The 19,952-nt window shown below is 33.6% G+C and overlaps 1 protein-coding gene across 2 annotated transcripts in view; it reads right to left on the reverse strand.

Moving 5' to 3' along the window:
- The window catches only part of RAB3GAP2 (RAB3 GTPase activating non-catalytic protein subunit 2), a 118,300-nt gene that overhangs the window by 71,954 nt on the left and 26,394 nt on the right, over positions 1 to 19,952 (reverse strand). For both annotated transcript variants that reach the window (XM_074309200.1, XM_074309199.1), the window contains exons 2-3: positions 17,368 to 17,432; positions 13,594 to 13,717 (exon numbers count right to left, since the gene is read on the reverse strand). In XM_074309200.1, coding sequence (XP_074165301.1) covers positions 13,594 to 13,717; positions 17,368 to 17,432 — 189 coding nt within the window. The remainder of the gene's footprint in view (positions 1 to 13,593; positions 13,718 to 17,367; positions 17,433 to 19,952) is intronic.

Raw genomic sequence — 19,952 nt, forward strand, 5'->3', positions numbered from 1 at the left:
TAGTTTAACCTTATTGAGTCCTTTAGGCTTTCTCTGTCCTGTCTACTTTTTATGCTTCTCTTGAATCTTTTACTTGAATGTCAGGTTTTCTATTCACCTCTGGTCTTTTCTTCAAGAAAGTCCTCTATTTCATTAATTTTTTTTTTTTCCTGTGAAGGAGACTTGATTTTGCTGGATTGATGATCTTTGTGGTAATTGTCACTCTTTTACCCTCCAGAATATCATATTCCAAACTCTTTGCTCCTTTTAAAGTGAAAGCTTCTAAATTTGGTGTGATTTCAATAGTGGTTCTACAACATCTGAATTGTTTTTTTCTGGCTGCTCACAATATTTTCTCCTCAACCTGGGAACTTTGAATTTCACTGTAATATTGTTGGGAGTTCTCATTTGGGGATCTCCTTCAGGAGGTGATTAGTATATTCTTTCCATTTCTAATTTACCTTCATATCTAAGCTATCAGAACTGTTTTCTTTGACAGTTTCTTGAAATATGATGTCTATTTTCCTTTTAACATGGTTTTCAGGCAGTCTAACAATTCTTACATTGTCTCTCTTTGATCTGTTTTCCAGGTCAGTTATTTTTCTGTTAAGACATTTCACACTTCCTTTTATTTTTTCATTCTTTTGATTGTTTTATTGTTTCTTGGTGTCCAATGGAGTCATGAGCTTCCACTTGACAAATTTTAATTTTTAAGGAATTATTTTCTTTGGTGAATTTCTGTACAGCTTTTCCATATGGCCAATTTTGCCTTTTTCTGTTGTCATCCCTACCTGGCTTCCTTCTCTCGTCTCCTGGCCCAGATGGATTTTTGTGCCTCTTTTATCACGAGGCCAATTTTGCATTTTGTTTTATTTTTTTTCCCTCTACCACTCATCTCTTTTAACTCTTTCAGGAATTTTTTTTTACAGATTGGGTCCAATTAGCATTTTTCTTTGAGGCTTTGCTTGTAGCTGTTTAGACATCATTGTCTTTTCCTGAGTTTCTGTCTTGATCTTCCCTGTCACCATAGTAGCTTTTTAATGATATTTTTTGTTGTTGTTGGCTTTGTTTTTTTCCCCAACTTATTTCCTCATTTTTAACTTTATGTTAAAGTTGCATTCTGCTATCACAGTCAAGGGGGCATTATTACAAGCTTCAGAATTTTCCTGTTGTTGTTTTTAGAATTAATTCCATCAGTTTTCAGTGCTTCCAAGGTGGTGTGATCCAGAGAGAGGCATGGTCACTGCTCTTCTGGTCTAACTCCAGTCTTTACCTAGTATAGATATATTGTATAGGTTGTCCATCAAATTACCTGTCCCAATGTGAGTAATACATATTCTTCATCTCTTTGGTATTTCCTCTGTGGTTTGTCAGGCCAAACTCTTGAGGGATACAAATCTCCATGGAGCTTGACAATGTTTTATAATCAGTATGATGTCATTTGTAAATAAGAGCACTTTACTAATAACATGTTTACATAACATTTCAATATACAAAGCAATTTCTAAATCTGAAAATTTCTGATTAGTTAATATTCTTATATATGGTTCCATGTAATTTTTAATTAAAATAATCATGACATCCAAAGTAATTAGATATCAATGGACTAGTGCAAATTCATTCTTTTCTACCATGTTTTCCTCAAGATGAAGTGGTTAATAATAATTCATATTTATAGATATGTGCCATAAACATTGAATATATTCTACTTTCTCAATTCCTATGTCTACTAGCAGGTTAGGTCTCAGCAAACAGTTGATACTTCTCATTTCAGGGCTCTAGGAGACCATGAATTTGTTGGATTTTTTTCCTACTGCTATAGCTCATGAGCCCCTAATAGTTTTTCTTCCTCCATATTCACTTTATATTAATTATTCAATGCAATTTAATTAGCTTTTAGTTAGGGCCAATTACTAAGGTTGAATAGAAAGAACAGTTGGGTAAAAAAATATTCCTTCAGAAAGTAAGACACACTTTCCCATAAGTACATGTAGAATCAAAGGGATTCTGCAGTTTTCTGTTTGCCATCTTCCAGTCAAAGTATAAAGTCTTTCTTTCTCTTTATAGATATATTTTTTGGCCTCCAGAACAATATCTATTCCAGGACTTGGCTAGAAGTCTCTAAACTTGCCAATGAAAATTCTTGAATACAAAACTGCTAGCTATTCTATACAAAACTCTTAGGGCATGATTGAGTTTCTTCAGCCAATTCTAATGCAATTCCTCTGTAGCATCATTTCATTTATTCAATGGCCTTCATTCTTTCCAAATTAATCAAGGACTTTTTCTATACTTACTTAAAAGCCTTTGATTGATGAGTCCTTTGAATAATGTCTAGACTTCCTTCACACTTAGTTCATTTCTCTGACTAATTCAAATCAAGAAATCAAGGGTCTCTGTAATTACTGAAGTAGTAATCTAGGACATTACTCTTATACTCTTTCCTCAAATTAATGACTGCTATCCTCAGCAACTCTTTTGGCGTATATTTGGCAGAGTCTGTAGTCTCAAATCCTAGATAGCTTTACAGTGAATTGTGAAACTTCTGTTCTTTTTTGAAGGCCTTCCCTTGTGGCGATCGCGTTAGAATCCTGGGTCAGAGTCAGGATAAGCAAAAGTCTTTATTCTTGGTCTTTAACAGTAGAAGTGAAGAGAGTAGGCAGCACAGGATCCCTGGGACCTCACCTCCTCCTCTCTAGCAGAAGTGCCCCTGACTAGTCTCCCTGTACCTCCTAGTCCCTAGAATTATTATTTCTTTGTAGTTCCTTAGTGTTTCCATGGTCTTTTGTAGACATGCTTCTAACATTTGTTCCTCAGGTGCACATCCCATTATATTATCCATGTAATGTAATAACATTATTTTTGGAAATGCTTTTCTTACTGGAGTAAGAGCAGCAGCAACATACATTTGGCACATAGTAGGGCTGTTTTTCATTCCTTGTGGCAAAACTGTCCATTCACATCTTTTATAAGGCTCGGCTAAGTTAACGCTGGGCACTGAAAAGGCAAATTTTTTCATATTCTCCTTATCTAGAGGGATAGAATAGAAACAATCCTAATGTCTTTAACCCAAAGAGACCATTCTCTAGGTAACTGAGTAGGACATGGAAATCCAGGTTGAAGAGTTCCTATAGTTTCTATCTGTTCATTTACCTTTCTTAAGTCAACATCTTCCATTTTCCAGATTTCTTTCTTACAACAAATACTGGGGAATTCCAAGGACTAGAGAAGGTTGTAAGTGTCCTTGGTCAAGTTGCTACTGTTCTATATCTAATAAGGCCTGAATTTTATCACTATCTAAGGGTCACTGTTCTAGTCACACTGGTGTATCAGTTTTCCATTGGACAGGAACAGCTGAAAGTGTTGGCAGGCCTTCAACAGCAGCCCTGCTCATTTTTAATCCTAATTGTTGTAAAATGTCTCTTCCCCACAGATTGATAGGGATTTTTTCAACTATAAAAGGAGTAAAAACTCCTGTTTCACGTTCAAATATCCATCTCAAAGGGGTAGCACTAACTTCAGTTGCTATTGATCCTCCTAAGCCAGACATGTAGGTGTCTGCCTTAATCTTTGGCCAGTGACTGGGCCAGTTGGCACCTCTAAAGACTGTACAATCTGCACCAGTGTCTACCAATCCTTCTAATGGTATATCATTTATATAAATAGTGAGCATAGATCAGTTAGCTGTTCTATATATTCCTGGATTTTGTTGCTTGGAAGCAGAATCTGGACGACTATCACCAGATTGCTTATTAGGAGTCTGTATCAGTAAACCTGATGCCACTAGTTCTCCTGGTTGGTAAGTCACACATTGTCTACCTTTATTAGTGACTGGGATATTATCTATACATTCCCCAGTTTCCCACATCAGTGTATGTATGGACACTTTTTTGTAAGCACACTCAGGAAGTGAAATGGTCAAGCCTACTGTGCCTGGAGGCAAGAGATCCACAGGCTGGAGAGGAACAGATTTCACCTCTCCAGGGGGTATCTCAGTTGTCCCAGCTGCATACAACTCTATTCTCCCCAACTGTAATCCCTTTCTCCCATCAGGTTGATTCCTGGCTGACTGCCCCAAGTATTTTTTGCCTTGGGCCCTGGGGCTGGGCCCCTCATCCCGTTTCCCTGTCTACATTCTGATACCCAATGGAAGACTCTGTTGCATTTTGAACATGGGTTTTAGATCTTGTTCTCCCACCCTGTCTCTTTGCCAACATTGAGCTTTCAGATGCCCTACTTTACCTATTGAAAGTCTCTCTAGAAGTTCCTTGCCAAAAGGGACCCTGTCTTCCCATGTTGGGATCTTGGGAAGTCTGCATCATAGCCTGGCTATAAAAGGTATTTGCGTGCTGAGGCATCCTTGCGTAGTCCTTGTATAATCCTTCTACAAACCTCATTAGCATTTTCTTTAGCATAATGCCTGTTACTGCATTTTCACCATTATTTCTTATGACAGCTGTCTGCAAACATCCCACAAAATCAGCAAAGGGTTCATTTGGCCCTTGTGCAATTTTTGTGAAGGCCTCACCCTTGTCATTTTTACTGGGGAGAAAAGACCATGCTTTGATAGCAGCAGCAGCAATTTGCTTATATGCTGGTAAGGGGTAATTAATCTGTACTGAAATGTTTGCGTAAGAACCTACACCTGTTAGTTGGTAATAGGTGATTGGAAGATTAACTCCACTATGACTATTTTGTTGGGCTTGTATCCTACAGAGCTTACTATATTCAGAAAGCCACAACAAGTTTTGTCCAGGTGCTAAGTATGTCCTTGCTATAGATTTGGGCCAGCACAGGATAGCAGGAAGGGCCATTTCCCAAACATATTCTTATAGATTATTGTCCAATCAGTAATTAGCCTCAAGTGCTCGATTGTCCAACCCCAGTGCATTGACTCAAGAGTTTCAGCCTTTCAGATTCCCTGGTGCCCTGTATTGCTGAATCTCAGGAAAAAAATTGATGTGACATAATTTGTAATTAAATTTAATAGTTATCCTCTTTATTTCTAAGTGCATGGTGATACAATTTAACAAATCAACATTATTTTACAAAGTTATAATGGACTATTGTTTTTAGTGCTTACAAAAAACTCTGGCAAACCCCAAAACAATTAAAAAAACAACAACACAGAATTAGTCAATCACCTTATTACATTTAGAGCAATTAAAAACAATGTTTATCTTTATTAGGTAAAGATGCCCCTACATATTCAGTCAATCAGAGATATGAACTAAATGTGACCAAGAACCAGACATCATTATTAAAACCAATCAACTAACCAATCAATAAAATTTGATTACGCTCAGAAATACCTGAAAGTCATTGAATAAAATGGAATGGTGCTTCACAAGAAGTATGCTGGCATTTGCTGGGGAGATCAAATCTGCAGGTCTTTTAAAAATAGAAGTCAAGTTGAAAATTGGAGAATTAAAACACTTGGCTGGAAAAGAGAAGTTAGTTATATCCCTGTGAGGAAATCAATCATTTGGAGCAAAGAGAGGACAGAAAACATCTGTCTACTCCTAAGGAAAACTTTATGAATAACTCTCCAAACAGGAGTTTCAGCACCAGGAATTCTGAGTTACTCTTTTGCCACATTTTAGCTAAGAACCCTCTTTAACCCTCTATAATAGTGGAAAAATATATGTATATGGGTAGAAGGGAAGGGAGAAAGGTATTATATGTTAGTAAATACTCCTTTTCTGAAAGCTAATTAAGGCTGATTGGCTACTGATATAAAATAATGGTAGAAGAATGCATATTGCTAGGGGTTCTTAAAACAACAGAATTACAAAAATTAGCCTCTAAGGGTCCCATGGATACATGAGAGAAGATGTGGCAACTGCTTTTTGAGGACTCAACTAAGGACTCAACAGACTGGCAAGTATGAATGGGAGTTGTGTTACTAGTTCCAGAGCATATACTGTTGTTAATTTTGATAATGAATGATGATGATAGGATACACTATACTATAAGGTTTATACAAATTTTCATCACAACAACTTTTTTGAGACAGGTTTTACAAGTATTATTATCTCCCTATTACAGATAAGGAAATTGCCCAGAGTCAAAGATCTAATAAATATTAAAAAGGATTTGAATTTCATGTCTCATTGGATGGGGGGGAGGGGGGAGTGAAGAGGGGGAAGCATGGAGCCATGATGGTAGAGAGGACACACTTCTTTCTGATCTTCTCCCATGACCCTCAGACTAATTAGCAAATCCAGTCTCTGAATTAATTCTGGACTGGCAGAATCCACAAATATTCAGAGTGCAACAAATTACCAGCAGAAGATAATTTTGAAGATCACTAGAAAAGGTCTGTTTCAATCTGGCACAGAGGGAGGCGGGCTAAGTACAAGCAGGGCAAGGACAGACTCCAGTGCAGGCTGTGCAGACCAAGGTGGTGGGAGTTCCATGCAGTGGGGAGGAATCTATAGCAGTGTTGGCTACTCTGCCCTGGTTGCAAGCCAGTAGATCAGCAGAGAAGTTATAAAACACCCAACACAAACACAAAAGGTAAACTCTTAAATATCAGAATCTCCTGGGACTTGGCCACACCCACCCAGCACTGGAAGGCAGTACACACTGACCTAGCACAGCCACTGCTGGGGCCACTTATAGAGGAAGCTTGGACAACCCCCCCCCCTTGCCCTAAAAACAGATATCAACTTTTTTAAAAAATGAATAAAAAAGCAAAAAGAACTCTAACCATAGATAGTTTTTATGGTAAAAGAGAAGAACAGATTTCAAACCCTGAGGAGACTAAAAGCAGATCGTCTCCAGATAAAGCCCCAAAGGGTGATATAAATTGGTCCCCATCACATAAGGCTCTCCTAGAAGAAATTAAAAAGAGTCTTAAAAGAGACCTAGAAGAAAAATGGGGAAAGGAAATTAAAACTTTGCAAGAGGGTTTGAAAAAGGCAACACAAAATAAACTTAGTGAAGTGGAAAAGCATATAGCTCATTAAAAGATAGATTTGACAAAATGGAAAAAGAAAACAACTCTCAGAAAAATAAAATTTGTGAAATGGAAAAAGAAAATAATTCTTAAAAATTCCATAGAACAAAACAATTCATTTAAAAATTCAATTGAACAAATACAAAAAGAAGCAAAAAAAAAAAAAAAAGTAAATGAAAATAATTCAATAAAAATCAGAACTGAACAAATGGAAATGAATGACTCAATGAAACAACAAAAATTAGTAAAGCAAAATTTAAAAAATGAAAAAATAGAAAAAAAATGTAAAATGCCTAAATGGGAAAATAACTGGCCTGAAAAACAGATCTAGGAAAGATAATCTAAGGATTATTGGCCTCCCTGAAAAACATGATGAAAAAAAAGGGCGTAGACCCTATTTTCCAGGAAATCATTAAAGAGAATTGCCAAGATTCATAGAATCAGAAAGTAAAATAGCTATTGAAAGAATTCACCGAACACCTCCCGAGACCCCAAAATTAAAACTCCAAGGAATATTGTGGCTAAATTTCAGAACTATCCAAACAAAGAAAAAATATTACAAGCAACCAGAAAGAAACAATTCAAATACTGAAGAGCCACAATAAGGATTACCCAGGATCTAGTAGCTTCCACCTTAAAGAATTGAAGGGCTTATAATCTGATATTCCGAAAAGCAAAGGAACTTGGAATGCAGTCAAGAAAAATTACCCTTTTACTAAACTGAGCATTTTCTTTCAGGGAAAAATATGGATATTCAATGAAACAGGTGAATTCCATTTATTTCTGATGAAAAGACCAGAGCTAAATAAAAAAAATCTGACCTCCAAATATAGAATTCAAGAGAAGCATAAAAAGGTAAAAAAGAAAAGAACTCTTGAGAACTGTATTTCTATTATGGGTATACATAGAGAGTACATTCGATTTTACTGATATAATATAAAAAAGAAACTACAGGAGGAAAGGGGATTGTAGCAGAAAAAGGGGAAAGGGGAAATAAAATGAAGGAAATTACATTTCAGGAAGAGGCAAAAAAAAAAAACCTATTATAATTAAGGGAAAGAAAGGAGGGGGATGAACATTGTGTGAATCTTACTCTCATCATATTTGGCTCAAAGAGAAAATATTAGACATATCTGGTTTCACCCAGAAACTTCTTTCACCTTATAGAAAAGTGGGAGGGGAAAAGGGAAAAGGGAAGGAGTAGGTTAAATAGAAGGGAAAACAGAAATAGTTGGGGAAAAGTATAAGAAAGGGAGAGGAACTTTAAAGGGGGGGATTGCTTGAGGCAAGTGGTGCTCATAAGTAAAATACTGGGGAGGAGGCAAAGGGGAAAAGGAAAGAGAAAAGTATAATGTGTGATTAATAAGATGGCGGGAAATACAGAATTAGTAGTTTTAACAGTAAATGTGAATCAGATGAACTTTCCCATAAAGCGTAAGTGGATAGCAGACTGGATTAAAAGCCAGAGTCCTACAATATATTGTTTACAAGAAACTCATTGAAAGCAGAGTGATACATACAGAGTAAAGTTAAAGGTTAGAACAAAATCTATTATGTTTCAGGTGAAGTAAAAAAAGCAGGGGTAGCCATCCTGATCTCAGATCAAGCAAAAGCAAAAATTGATCTAATTAAAAGAGATAAGGAAGGAAACTATATCTTACTAAAGAGTACCATAAATAATGAATATCAATACTAAACATATATGCACCAAGTGGTATAGCCTGGAGATTCCTAAAGGAGAAGTTAAGAGAGCTGCAAGAAAAAATAAACAGCAAAAGTATAATAGTATCTCAAACTTGATCTCTCAGAACTTGATAAATCAAACCACAAAATAAATAATAAAGAAGCTAAAGAGGTAAAGAGAATACTAGAAAAGTTAGTTATGATAGATTTTTGGAGAAAATTGAATGGAGACAGGAAGGAGTACACTTTCTTCTTGACAATTCATGGAACTTATACAAAAACTGATTATATATTAGGACATAAAGATCCCAAAATCAAATGTACAAAGACAGAAATAGTAAATGCATTTTTTCAGATCATGATGCAATAAAAATTCCATTCAATAAAAGGCCAAGGGAAAATAGATAAAAAAAAGTAATTGGAAACTAAATAATCTCATTTTAAAGAATGAATAGGTGAAACAGCAAATCATAGACACAATCAATAACTTCATCCAAGAAAATGACAATAATGAAACAATATACCAAATTTGTGGGATGCAGCCAAAGCGGTTATAAGGGGAAATTTTATATCTCTAGATGCTTACTTGCATAAAATAGAGAAAGAGAAGATCAATGAATTGGGCTTGCAACTAAAAAAGCTAGAAAAAGGCCAAATTTAAAATTCCTAATAAAATACCAAACTTGAAATTCTAAAAAATAAAAGGAGAGATTTTAATAAAATTGAAAGTAAAAAATATTGAATTAATAAATAAAACTAAGAGTTGGTTTATGAAAAAAAAAAAGACCTAACAAAATAAATAAACCTTTAGTTAATTTGATTAGAAAAAGGAAAGAGGAAAATCAAATTGTTAGCCTCAAAAATGAAAAGGGAAAACTTTCCACTAATAAAGAGGAAATTAGAGCAATAATTAGAGGAGTCCAACTTTATGCCAATAAATTTGATCACCTAAGAGAAATGGAGGAATACTTATAAAAATATAGATTGCCCAGATTAACAAAAGAGGAAATAAATTACTTAAATAATCCCATTTTAGAAAAAGAAATAGAACAAGCTATTAATCAACTCCCTAAGAAAAAATCCCCAGAACCAGATGGATTTACATGTGAATTCTACCACACATTTAAAGAACAATTAACTCCAATACTATATAAACTATTTGAAAAATTAGGGAATGAAGGACTCCTACCAAATTCCTTTTATGATACAGACATGGGAATAATACCTAAACCAGGTAGGATGAAAACAGAGAAAGAAAATTACAGACCAACCTCGCTAATGAATATTGATGCAAAAATCTTAAATAAAACATTAGCAAAGAGATTATAGAAAATCACCTCTAGGATAATACCCTATAACCAAGTAGGATTTATACCAAGAATGTAGGACTGACTCAATATTAGGAAAACTATTACCACTTTATCAATATCAATAACGAAATTAACTTTATCAATAACCAAATTAACAAAAATCATATGACTATTTCAATAGATGCAGAAAAATAATTTGATAAAAAACCAACACCCATTGCTATTAAAAATACTAGAAAGTATAGGAATAAATGGACTTTTCCTTGAATTTCAGGTCTCCTGATTCCAAATCCAATGTCCTTTTCACACTATCAAAATGTCTCTGCAGTGATTACTGCCATAAAACTTACTTACTATATAATCTATTACTTATGTATGTAGAGGGGCACCCTGGACTTGTTTTCTTAAATTACCCTGTTTTCCAGAAATGAACCCCACCCCATAACATAAGTCATTTTTTGAAATTGAATTCTATTAAACTTTTCAATGCCCTTGGAAACTGAGTCAACTACAAGCCTAGATCCAATCAATCTGCCCAGCAGAAAAACTATGCAGTTGGGACTCTTTCAGATAAGGGAGGCCAAATAGCCTCCCTCTGTGGTACAATGCTCCCAAGTCCTCCTCCTCCTTCTTTTGACTCCCCCTCCTTTACTACTCCTTTCTTCTTCCATGCCACTTCCATTTGATTCCTCCCATGAAACTTCCCTTTTTGCTGTACCCCAAAAATATCCAAGGTTCTGTTTCTATAGCAGGCAACTTGGTATAAGAAGTTTGTATATTCATGTGCCTTTCTCTTACTATCCATGTCTTGTAGAGTCATGACTTTTGGTAAAGATGCATTTCTATACCAAACTCTGTGTATGGGTGTGCGTATACAACCTATTACAGATAATAATGAAATTCATCCAATTCTAGTTCTTTTCAATATGTTTGTATATTCTCTTAAGAAAATAGTAAATAAATTCCCTGTCTTCCTCCTTTCCATAGTTTGACAGGATAAGATACCTGACATTGTACCAAAACCGTATATGGTTCTCGTTCTCCTCATAATACCCTTAAATTTACCCATCTGGGACTTCTGTTTTCTCCTTCATTTAATTCATTCATTATTTATAATGTTCTGTAGTCTCTGGATTGTGATCCTTCTCTGGGAGCAGGTTTCTTAGGGAGTTTCTGGAGGAAACCTTCCCTTCAGTTCAGTAATCCCAAAATGCAGCCAGGAGTAAAAATCCAGATCCTCTATTATGTCCTTCAAAATCTTAAATCTTTTCCTGTCAGAATGTCTCCAGCCATCTTGAAGGTAGACGTGGGAATGAAATCTTGACTCTGAATCTCCTAGAGTATGAGAATTAGACTCTACCTCCAAAAGTATAAGAAGTCTTCTCCTTGACCCAATCCAGACTGCCTTCCCCACTCAATGTTGGCTCCTTATATCCTCCTGCAGAATGGGCTTGTGGAAACTCCTTATAGAACCAATGAGCAAACTCTTTTAAAGGTGTATACTCCTTCAAAGGTTTGAACTTTAAAAATGTAAACTCTGAGCTAGAGAATTGTTAAGTACCAGACAACCCACTTAGCACCTAATAATAATCCTAACAATTATTCTCTGAAGACATCAAGGTTCTAAAGGGAACTCTATTATTTCTATTATATGTCAGCACTACAGCATCATATAACTCCTTCCAATTGCTCAAATTTACTTCTCTAAGTTTCTCTTGACTCTTCTTTTTTTTTATTTATTTTTTCCAAATTCCTATTTAGCTCTGGTCTTTTCATCAGAAATGCTTGAAAGTCTTCTAAATTATATTAAATATCCATTTCTTCCTCCTCTATGACTGTATTCAGTTTTTGAAGTTGTTATTCTTTTTTTGAAAGGCTATTTCTTTTTTCTTTTGGAATACTATATTCCAAGATTTCATCTCTCTCTTTGTAGAAACTGCTGACGCTTGTGTGAGGATTCTGATTGGGATTCTTTGGTACTTGAGTTGCTTTATTTTGAATCTTTACCATACTTTTATTTGACAGCAGAGATCTGAATTCTGGCTATGACATCCTAGGACTCTTCCTTTTGGAATTTCTTTTATGAGGTAATTGACAGATTCTTTCTATCTTTTCTTGCCCTCTCATTCCAAGAGAACTAGGTGGTTTTCATTCATGATTTCTTAAGAAATAGCATTAACATTCAAGTTTTTTTTTTTTAATCATAGTTTTCAGGGAGTTAAATGTTTTAAATTATTTTTTTAATCTGTTTTCCAAGTCAATTGTTTTTGATATCAGTTATTATGCATTTTCTTCTATTCTTTCAGTTTTTTGATTTTGTTCTATTACTTTTTGCTATCTCATGGAGTCACTGATTTCTGTTTGGTCTATTCTAATTTTCAGGGAATGTTACTTGAGTTAAGTTTACCATACTTCACCTTATACTTGGATTCTCTTTGACCCAATAACATTAGTTTTAAAGAGTCTCACTATCTTTAAACCAAAGAATGGTCCAAAAAGTTTTCCATGGAAGTAAACATGTAAAAATCACATCCTTCTATAAAATGTACTCATTTTCAAAGGACTTTCTCTAGTATTACATTATAGAAATGTTTTCACTCAGTAAGCTCATTTTACCCCTGGAGGAGTAATTCACAATGGAAGTACTTGCCATTCCTGAAGCCTTTCCCTCTGATTGGCTGGTTTCTCCTAGAACATCCATTTTAAGAAAGTGATATCTTCCTCTCCAGACCACCCTCCCTATTCACCTCCATTGGACTTTCTCTAATATACCCTTTATACCAGGTACTTTCATCCTGTTACCTCTTTTCAAAAATTTTTTATAACTTATCAGAATGTTAAGTTCCTAAGGACAGAGACTGTCTTTCTACTTGTCTTTGTATTCTGAATGCTTAGCTAGTGCCAAGCACTGTAATTACTTAATAAATGCTTGTTGAATGATTGAAACATTCCACCATCTATCTCACTATTTGCACATCTATTTTCATCCTTGAATAATACAGAAAATATTTCTATAAAGTTTATGCTATCAGATTAAAACCTGATAATAAGTATAAGTACTTTATATCTGATCCTATTTTGACTATTAAACATGTCATTTCTCCAATAGAACATCCTTGAAAACAAGGATTGTTTCATTTTTGTCTCCGTATTCTTAAGGTCTAGAATAGTGCTTTGTACAAGATAGGCCCTTAATGTTTACTACATATAATATATATTTCCCAAATTCATGTTAGAATTTCAACTCCTAATCATAAATTGAAAACCTTTGCCTAAAACAAATAATTACTTCAACATATTATAATTTAAATTAAAGCTGAAGAGATCTCCTATATCACCAAAGTAGTTTATCATCCTCTAGATTTTGAATGACACAAAGCTAAACTTTACCTGTGATTGTCCTGGATGCCACTGACATGCCTAAGGTACATGTAGTCATATAATAGAGAAGGAAATAATCAAGGCAAAAAGGGGGAATAGGGAAAAAGGAAGAACAAAGTAATAAAGAGAACTAGTGAAAGTAACATCAACAAATACCTCAACTAAAATATACTGCTCTAGAACCATAGCATTCAAATCACAATACAAAACTGAAGTCAACAGTATGAATTAAAACTTCACTTGTAAAATTAAAGAAACTTCAATAAAGAACATACTTACGCACTAGAAAGACAGCTTTTTGTTCCCGAGCTATCACCATGAGATCATTAGTTGGAGATAAAGATAAAACACAGTCTTGAAGCCAATATGATTTTTGAGTTTTGCAAGTAGTCTCTTCTTCTTCCTGGGGAGGAAAAAACTGGTGATTATTTGCATGAATCCTCAACAGTGACATATTAAATAGGCCTTTTTCTTGGAGTCTTATGTTCCAAGCTTCATTATCTCAGGAAATTTGTGTAACATTACACAGTTTACAAAAATGCTTCACATACAGCAGACAGTAGGTAGTATATATCTTCATTCTATAGAAATGGAAACTGAAGCTGAGGAAGTCCCTCAGATTCATAACCTCTGGTTCTTTGATTCCTCACTATATCCCACAAGTTGACATTTCTAAATCTATATGACCTCTTACATCTGAACCTTCTACACACCTATTACTTTTAGTTCAGATTCTCATTACCTCTCTTCTAGATTGTAACAAAGCCTTCTGACTTCTCTGCCTCAAGTTCCTCTTCATTCCAGTCTATCCTCCACACAACTGCCAAAATGATTTTTTCCTATTCTGAAGTCTGATCATGACATTTTCCTACTTAAAAAAAAAAAAATTAGTTGTCTATATAAGATAAAATATAAATTCAAGCCTAACCCAAGTCTATCTTCCTAGCATCACTGAACACCACTCTCCCTTCCTCATTCTGAAATTTACTATGTCAGCCTTCTCTCTGTTCCTCACACATAGCACTCCATCTAATTTCTGGCAGTAACCATCCTTGATCCCTGAAATATCCTTTCATTCCTCATATCCTGCTCTTAGAATCTTCTCTTTTTTCAAGTTCAAGCAATATAGGTCAAGCAAACATTTCTTCATGAAGCTGTTGTTAATTACCTTAACTACTAATACCCGTCTTCCTTATCTTCTATTTATTATCTTCATATTTTCTATACTTACTTATCTATTTATGAACTCAATTAGAATATAAATTCTTTAAGAGAAGAGATTGGCACTGAAAATACAAAGAATGAAGCAGATACATAAGTAGATACTTAATGATTGTTTATTCAACCATATCAAGAAACTTTTATTGTGTCTTCTTGTGCAATTTATTTATTGTGAAATTAAGTCACTTTTCCCAAGGTCATAAAGGTATTAGTAAATATCAGTGATAAGATTTGAAACCAGGTTTTCTGACTTCAAGTTCAAGTTTTTTTTTCATATCCTCATAATATAACATATTATCAAGTAAAAATGAAATATACAATATTTGTTAATTACAAGTTGATTCTTCAATGACTCTAGTTAAATTTAACGCATTTGATTAATTGACTAGCCTATTATTCATTCTTCTCATAAGTTCAAAAAGAACAAGAGTACAGAACTCAATTATAAAACTAAAAAAAAAATCTGGTGCTAATGATCTTGTCCTGCTACCTCATATTCAACAAAATGACTTATGTGGTAAATACTTATCAATTCAAGTATGAGTGAATTCTTGAAAGAAATGAAATAGCATTTCTTAAGAGCTTATTATGTATGAAACACCTGGCTAAGCACTGAGGATACAAACAGAAAGGTGAGACAAGAAGCCAGATTATTGAAGCTGAAGTAGGTTCAGATAATGGACACATTTAAAAGATAACTACTACAACTTTACCTGAAAATATGCATAGTCTAGAACTTTAAGTCAAGCTATCACCAGGCTCTGCCACAATCTCAAAATACAACTAACATACTGGTAGCCAGCAGGATGATTTCAGAAAGGCCTGGAGAGACTTACATGAACTGATGCTGAGTGAAATGAGCAGGACCAGGAAATCGTTATATACTTCAACAACAATACTATATGATGATCAATTCTGATGGATGAGGCCCTCTTCAACAATGAGATGAACCAAATCAGTTCCCAATAGAGCAGTAATGAATTGAACCAGCTACATCCAAGGAAAGAATTCTGGGAGATGACTATGAACCACTACATAGAATTCCCAATCCCTCCATTTTTGTCTGCCTGCATTTTGGATTTCCTTCACAGGCTAATTGTATACTATTTCAAAGTCTGATTCTTTTTGTACAGCAAAATAACTGCTTGGACATGTATACATATATTGTATTTAACTTATACCCTGAGTACTTATGGCTACATAAAACACTACTCATGTGAGTTCAGTGCTCTTCAGAATGATAGATAACAGAAGATTACACAAATCATTATACTATACCTTGCTCTGATGTACAGATAATTTTCATAGGAAAAACAAATGGGACTATTACCATGGAAACTAAATGCTTTATTATATATGTTCCATATCCTTCCTACATTAGGATTAAGTAAACTTTTTTTGTTATCTATTCAATGACCAATACATTACATTTCATTTCAACATCAAACCTACACTCCCAGGATTTGAATCAGACCTGCCTATCACCTTTCTCTCTGAAGACACCAAATATGAGAAGATCAAATAAGGCTAAACATAAGTGCATAGAATTCTGTTAGAATTTAACCTTGAATTCAAGGATACTCATTATCCACTCATCTTAAATTTACATGTCCTTCATTTTGCCACTAGGTGAAGAGGCCTGATCTAACCAAAATTCATCAAGTGTTACCTACAAAATATTAAGGAAAAGAAACTTTATGTACAAAAATATTTAAAGTAGCCTTTTTGGTAGAAGCATAGAATTGGAAACTTAGGGGATGCCCATCAACAAGAGAATGGCTGAACAAGTTTTGGCATATAATTGTGATGAAATGCTATATTGTACTAAAAGAAATGACAAACACAAATGCAGAAAAAATATATATCTATATATAAAAACTGATGCGAAGTGAATAGAACTAAGTGAATATTGTACATAGTAATAGCATTATTATAAAGATGATCAACTGTGAAAGGCTTAGCTAACTTCAAATTGATGAACTGAGTACAGATCAAAGCATGTTTTTTTTTCCATTTTCTTGATTTTTCTTTCTTTCACAACATGACTAATATGGAAATAAATGTTTTGCATGATTTCATGAGTTTCTTTTCTTTTTTTTTTCTTTTTTTTTTTTTTAAAGATTCCCACGAGTAAAACAGACAGAAAGTGCACAAGATAAAAAAGCATAGATGGATCACAATCCCTACCAAGGAAGGTAAGTAGCCATTCTAAGGAGATTAGAGATCAAACAAAACATCAAAGTATATTATTTTTAAAACAAATGCACATAACCACAACAACTTCAATGCATATAGGCATACAGAATGTTAAACTATCTCTTTAAAGATAGTTGAAGTTTTATATAGTTCTTGAAAGTTTTGAATAATTATCAATTTAATATGGTAACACTTGTCAATTAGAAGTGATTTACATTGTAGATCCCCACCATGCTTATTTCTCTAATATAGTAGTGCCAATAAATTCCAATATAACAATGTGGTTGTTAGAACATCCACTGTAACTTAAACGGCTAAGTGTCTAATTATAAAAATTAAAATGCCATTACAATCTTTGAAAAAAAGAAGTTTCATAAGTACTTTATCAATCAGAAAAAAAAAGGAAAAATGTAGAGATAATATAATAACACTAGGCTTTTCCTTTTCCTTTTCTTTTAGAACCACAAATAAATGATCTCAGTTAGTAGTGTCAAACTCACCTGGGAGCCATTAAACCCTCATGGCACACTGAAATTTAGAAGTGCTATTTCAGATATAATTGTCAGTACTATCACGTGACTGCAAAGTTCAAATAATACACTAACAGAAAACACAACTATGTGAATACAGACTTACAGGTTCTTGTGTTTCTGTTTCTTCCCATGCTCCCCAACCATCATCTTCCCAGTTTGTTGATTTATCTGTTAACAAAAGATGAAATGCTTTTATTAAATAAAGATTCAAAGCATCAAGACACAAAGATAAAATCAGAAACTAAACATTTTAAAACCATTTTCTTGAATTCACAGAACCAAACTTTTTGTAAAACTGACAAAAGGTCAGAATTCATGTTAATCATTCTGTGCCAGACTTTTATTCTGTATAAATGTATATATTCTATATAACTTTTATTCTAAATATATATATATATTTCAGTGCACATGACTCACTATGTTTTCAAATCCATTTAAGAGTAAGCATAATTTAACAGAAATCTACTACTGTTTGACTTTTAATTATATCTAAGTGATATTCAGAAAGACTTATTACAAAGGTAACAATCAAAACCTAAATTAGTAAGCCAATTTATCATGACAAAAAAAAATCGCTTAATGCATACAGGTACAGAGAATGGTATCTCTAAGGATAGTTAAAGTATTTTTCAATCAAATTAATTGAAATTTTTAAACAAAATTTTTTTCATTTTTAATATTACAGTTATTGATATATAGTTTTTCTGAACATTTTCACAATTAATAACATGAAAGAAATAGTTCTCTTCCACTCAGATTCAATAAGAATTTATACATATAATTTAGAAACACACCAAGTATTACTACTTATTCTTTTGTCTGCTTTTTCACAAATGAGACTACCTGTATAATTTAAATTACATGCTCAATACAAATATAACTGAAAAAGAAATTATGAAGGCTCATTATCCAAAGAGTTTAGGGGGCAGCACTATATTGTTTATCCTTCTTCTACCAACATAATCCACTTTCTAAAGTAGTATCCTTTACCAAATAACAGTAAATTAAAATATGAATACCATGATAAATTGCTCATGAGTAAATCAAAATAATATGATAAAAATGGAAATGCTACTACCTAAATTAATTTACTTAGGAAGTACCAAACTCCAAAAAGAATACTTTATAGAATCACAAAAAACCCTCATTAACATTTATATGGAACAAAAAAAAAAAAAGATAAAAATCTCAAGATACTGTTTTTTAAAATGAGAAGGAAGAAGGTTCACCTACTAATACCAGATTTCAATCTATACTACAAAGCAGTAATAATTTCTTAAAAAACATAGTGGTGACTAAAAAAAGTTCAGTTATTACAATTGATTAGGAATTATACTATAGGACCAAATTAACTACTCTAGTATTCTAAGACCCCCAAGTTGTAGGAGAAGGACTGAATATTTGACAAAACTCCTGGGAGAACTGAATAGTCATCAGGTAGAAATTAGTTTTGAATCAATATCTCATAACATATACCAAGATAATCTCCAAATAGGTACATGACTTAAATAGATCATTTCACAAATTATAGGACCAAAGAATAAATATCTTTTATATGTATGGCAAAAGAAAAGGTTCATGACCAAACATGAGACAGAGAAGATCACAAAAAATAAAACTGGCAATTTTGATGACATGATATGTAAAAGCTTTTGAACAAAACCAATACAGCTAAAAATAGAAAGGAAATGTTAATTGGGGGAAAGTCTACAGTAATTTTTTCTGATAGAGATTATTTCCTAGATTTATTTTAAAAAATTATTAAAATTATAAGAATAAAAACATTCTCCAAATAATAAATAAACAAAGGATGTGAACAGTTTTCCAAGAAACTAAAGTATCTATAGTATCAATAGCTCTATGAACAAAAGCTCCAAATTCACTAAAAACTAGCAATTCAGATTCTACTTCATGACCATCAGATTGACACAGCTGATTAAAATAAATAAAAAGGAAAATGACAAATATTGGACAAGTTTCAGAAAATCCTTAATGCATTTTAGTGGAAGCTATGAATAGGCCACTCTAAAAAAAATGAAGTCCTCAAAGTTAATGAATTGCACATACTCTTTTAACCAGTAAGCCCCTTACTAGACCTACAGTTTAATAAAATTAAAGAAAAAAGAAAACAAACTATATATACAATCAATTACTAAACATTTATCAAATGTCTATTATGTGTAAAACTCTAAGGATACAAAGAGCAAAAGACAATGCCTTCCTTAAAAGAGTTTATAATCTAACAGGAAGGGGTGGCAGATGGATAGGAAAGAGGATGTGCAGAGACACTATGCAAACAGATATATAAAATATAAAAATATATAAAAAGATAAATATATATGTGTGTATATATATATGTAAAATAAATGGCATATAATTAATTGAAGGTACTGGAATTAAAAGGGGCTTGGGAAAACCTTCTGCAGATAGTGGGGTTTCAATTGGGACTTAAAAGAAATCAGGGAGGTCAGTAGTCAAGAGTAAAGATGTGACAGTGATCCAGCTATAGGGGTAGCCAGATAAAGGCTCAGAGCCCAGAGAGAAAGTATCTTGCTTATCAAACAGTAAGGAGGCCAATGTCATTGCATCAAAAAGTATATTTGGAAAGTAGCATAAGAATACTAGAAAGGTTAAAGGGGGCTAAATTATGAAGTGCTCTGAATAACAGAGAATTTTTTATTTGCTTCT

The sequence above is a fragment of the Sminthopsis crassicaudata genome, chromosome 4 (assembly GCF_048593235.1).
Source record: "Sminthopsis crassicaudata isolate SCR6 chromosome 4, ASM4859323v1, whole genome shotgun sequence".
NCBI lineage: Eukaryota > Metazoa > Chordata > Mammalia > Dasyuromorphia > Dasyuridae > Sminthopsis > Sminthopsis crassicaudata.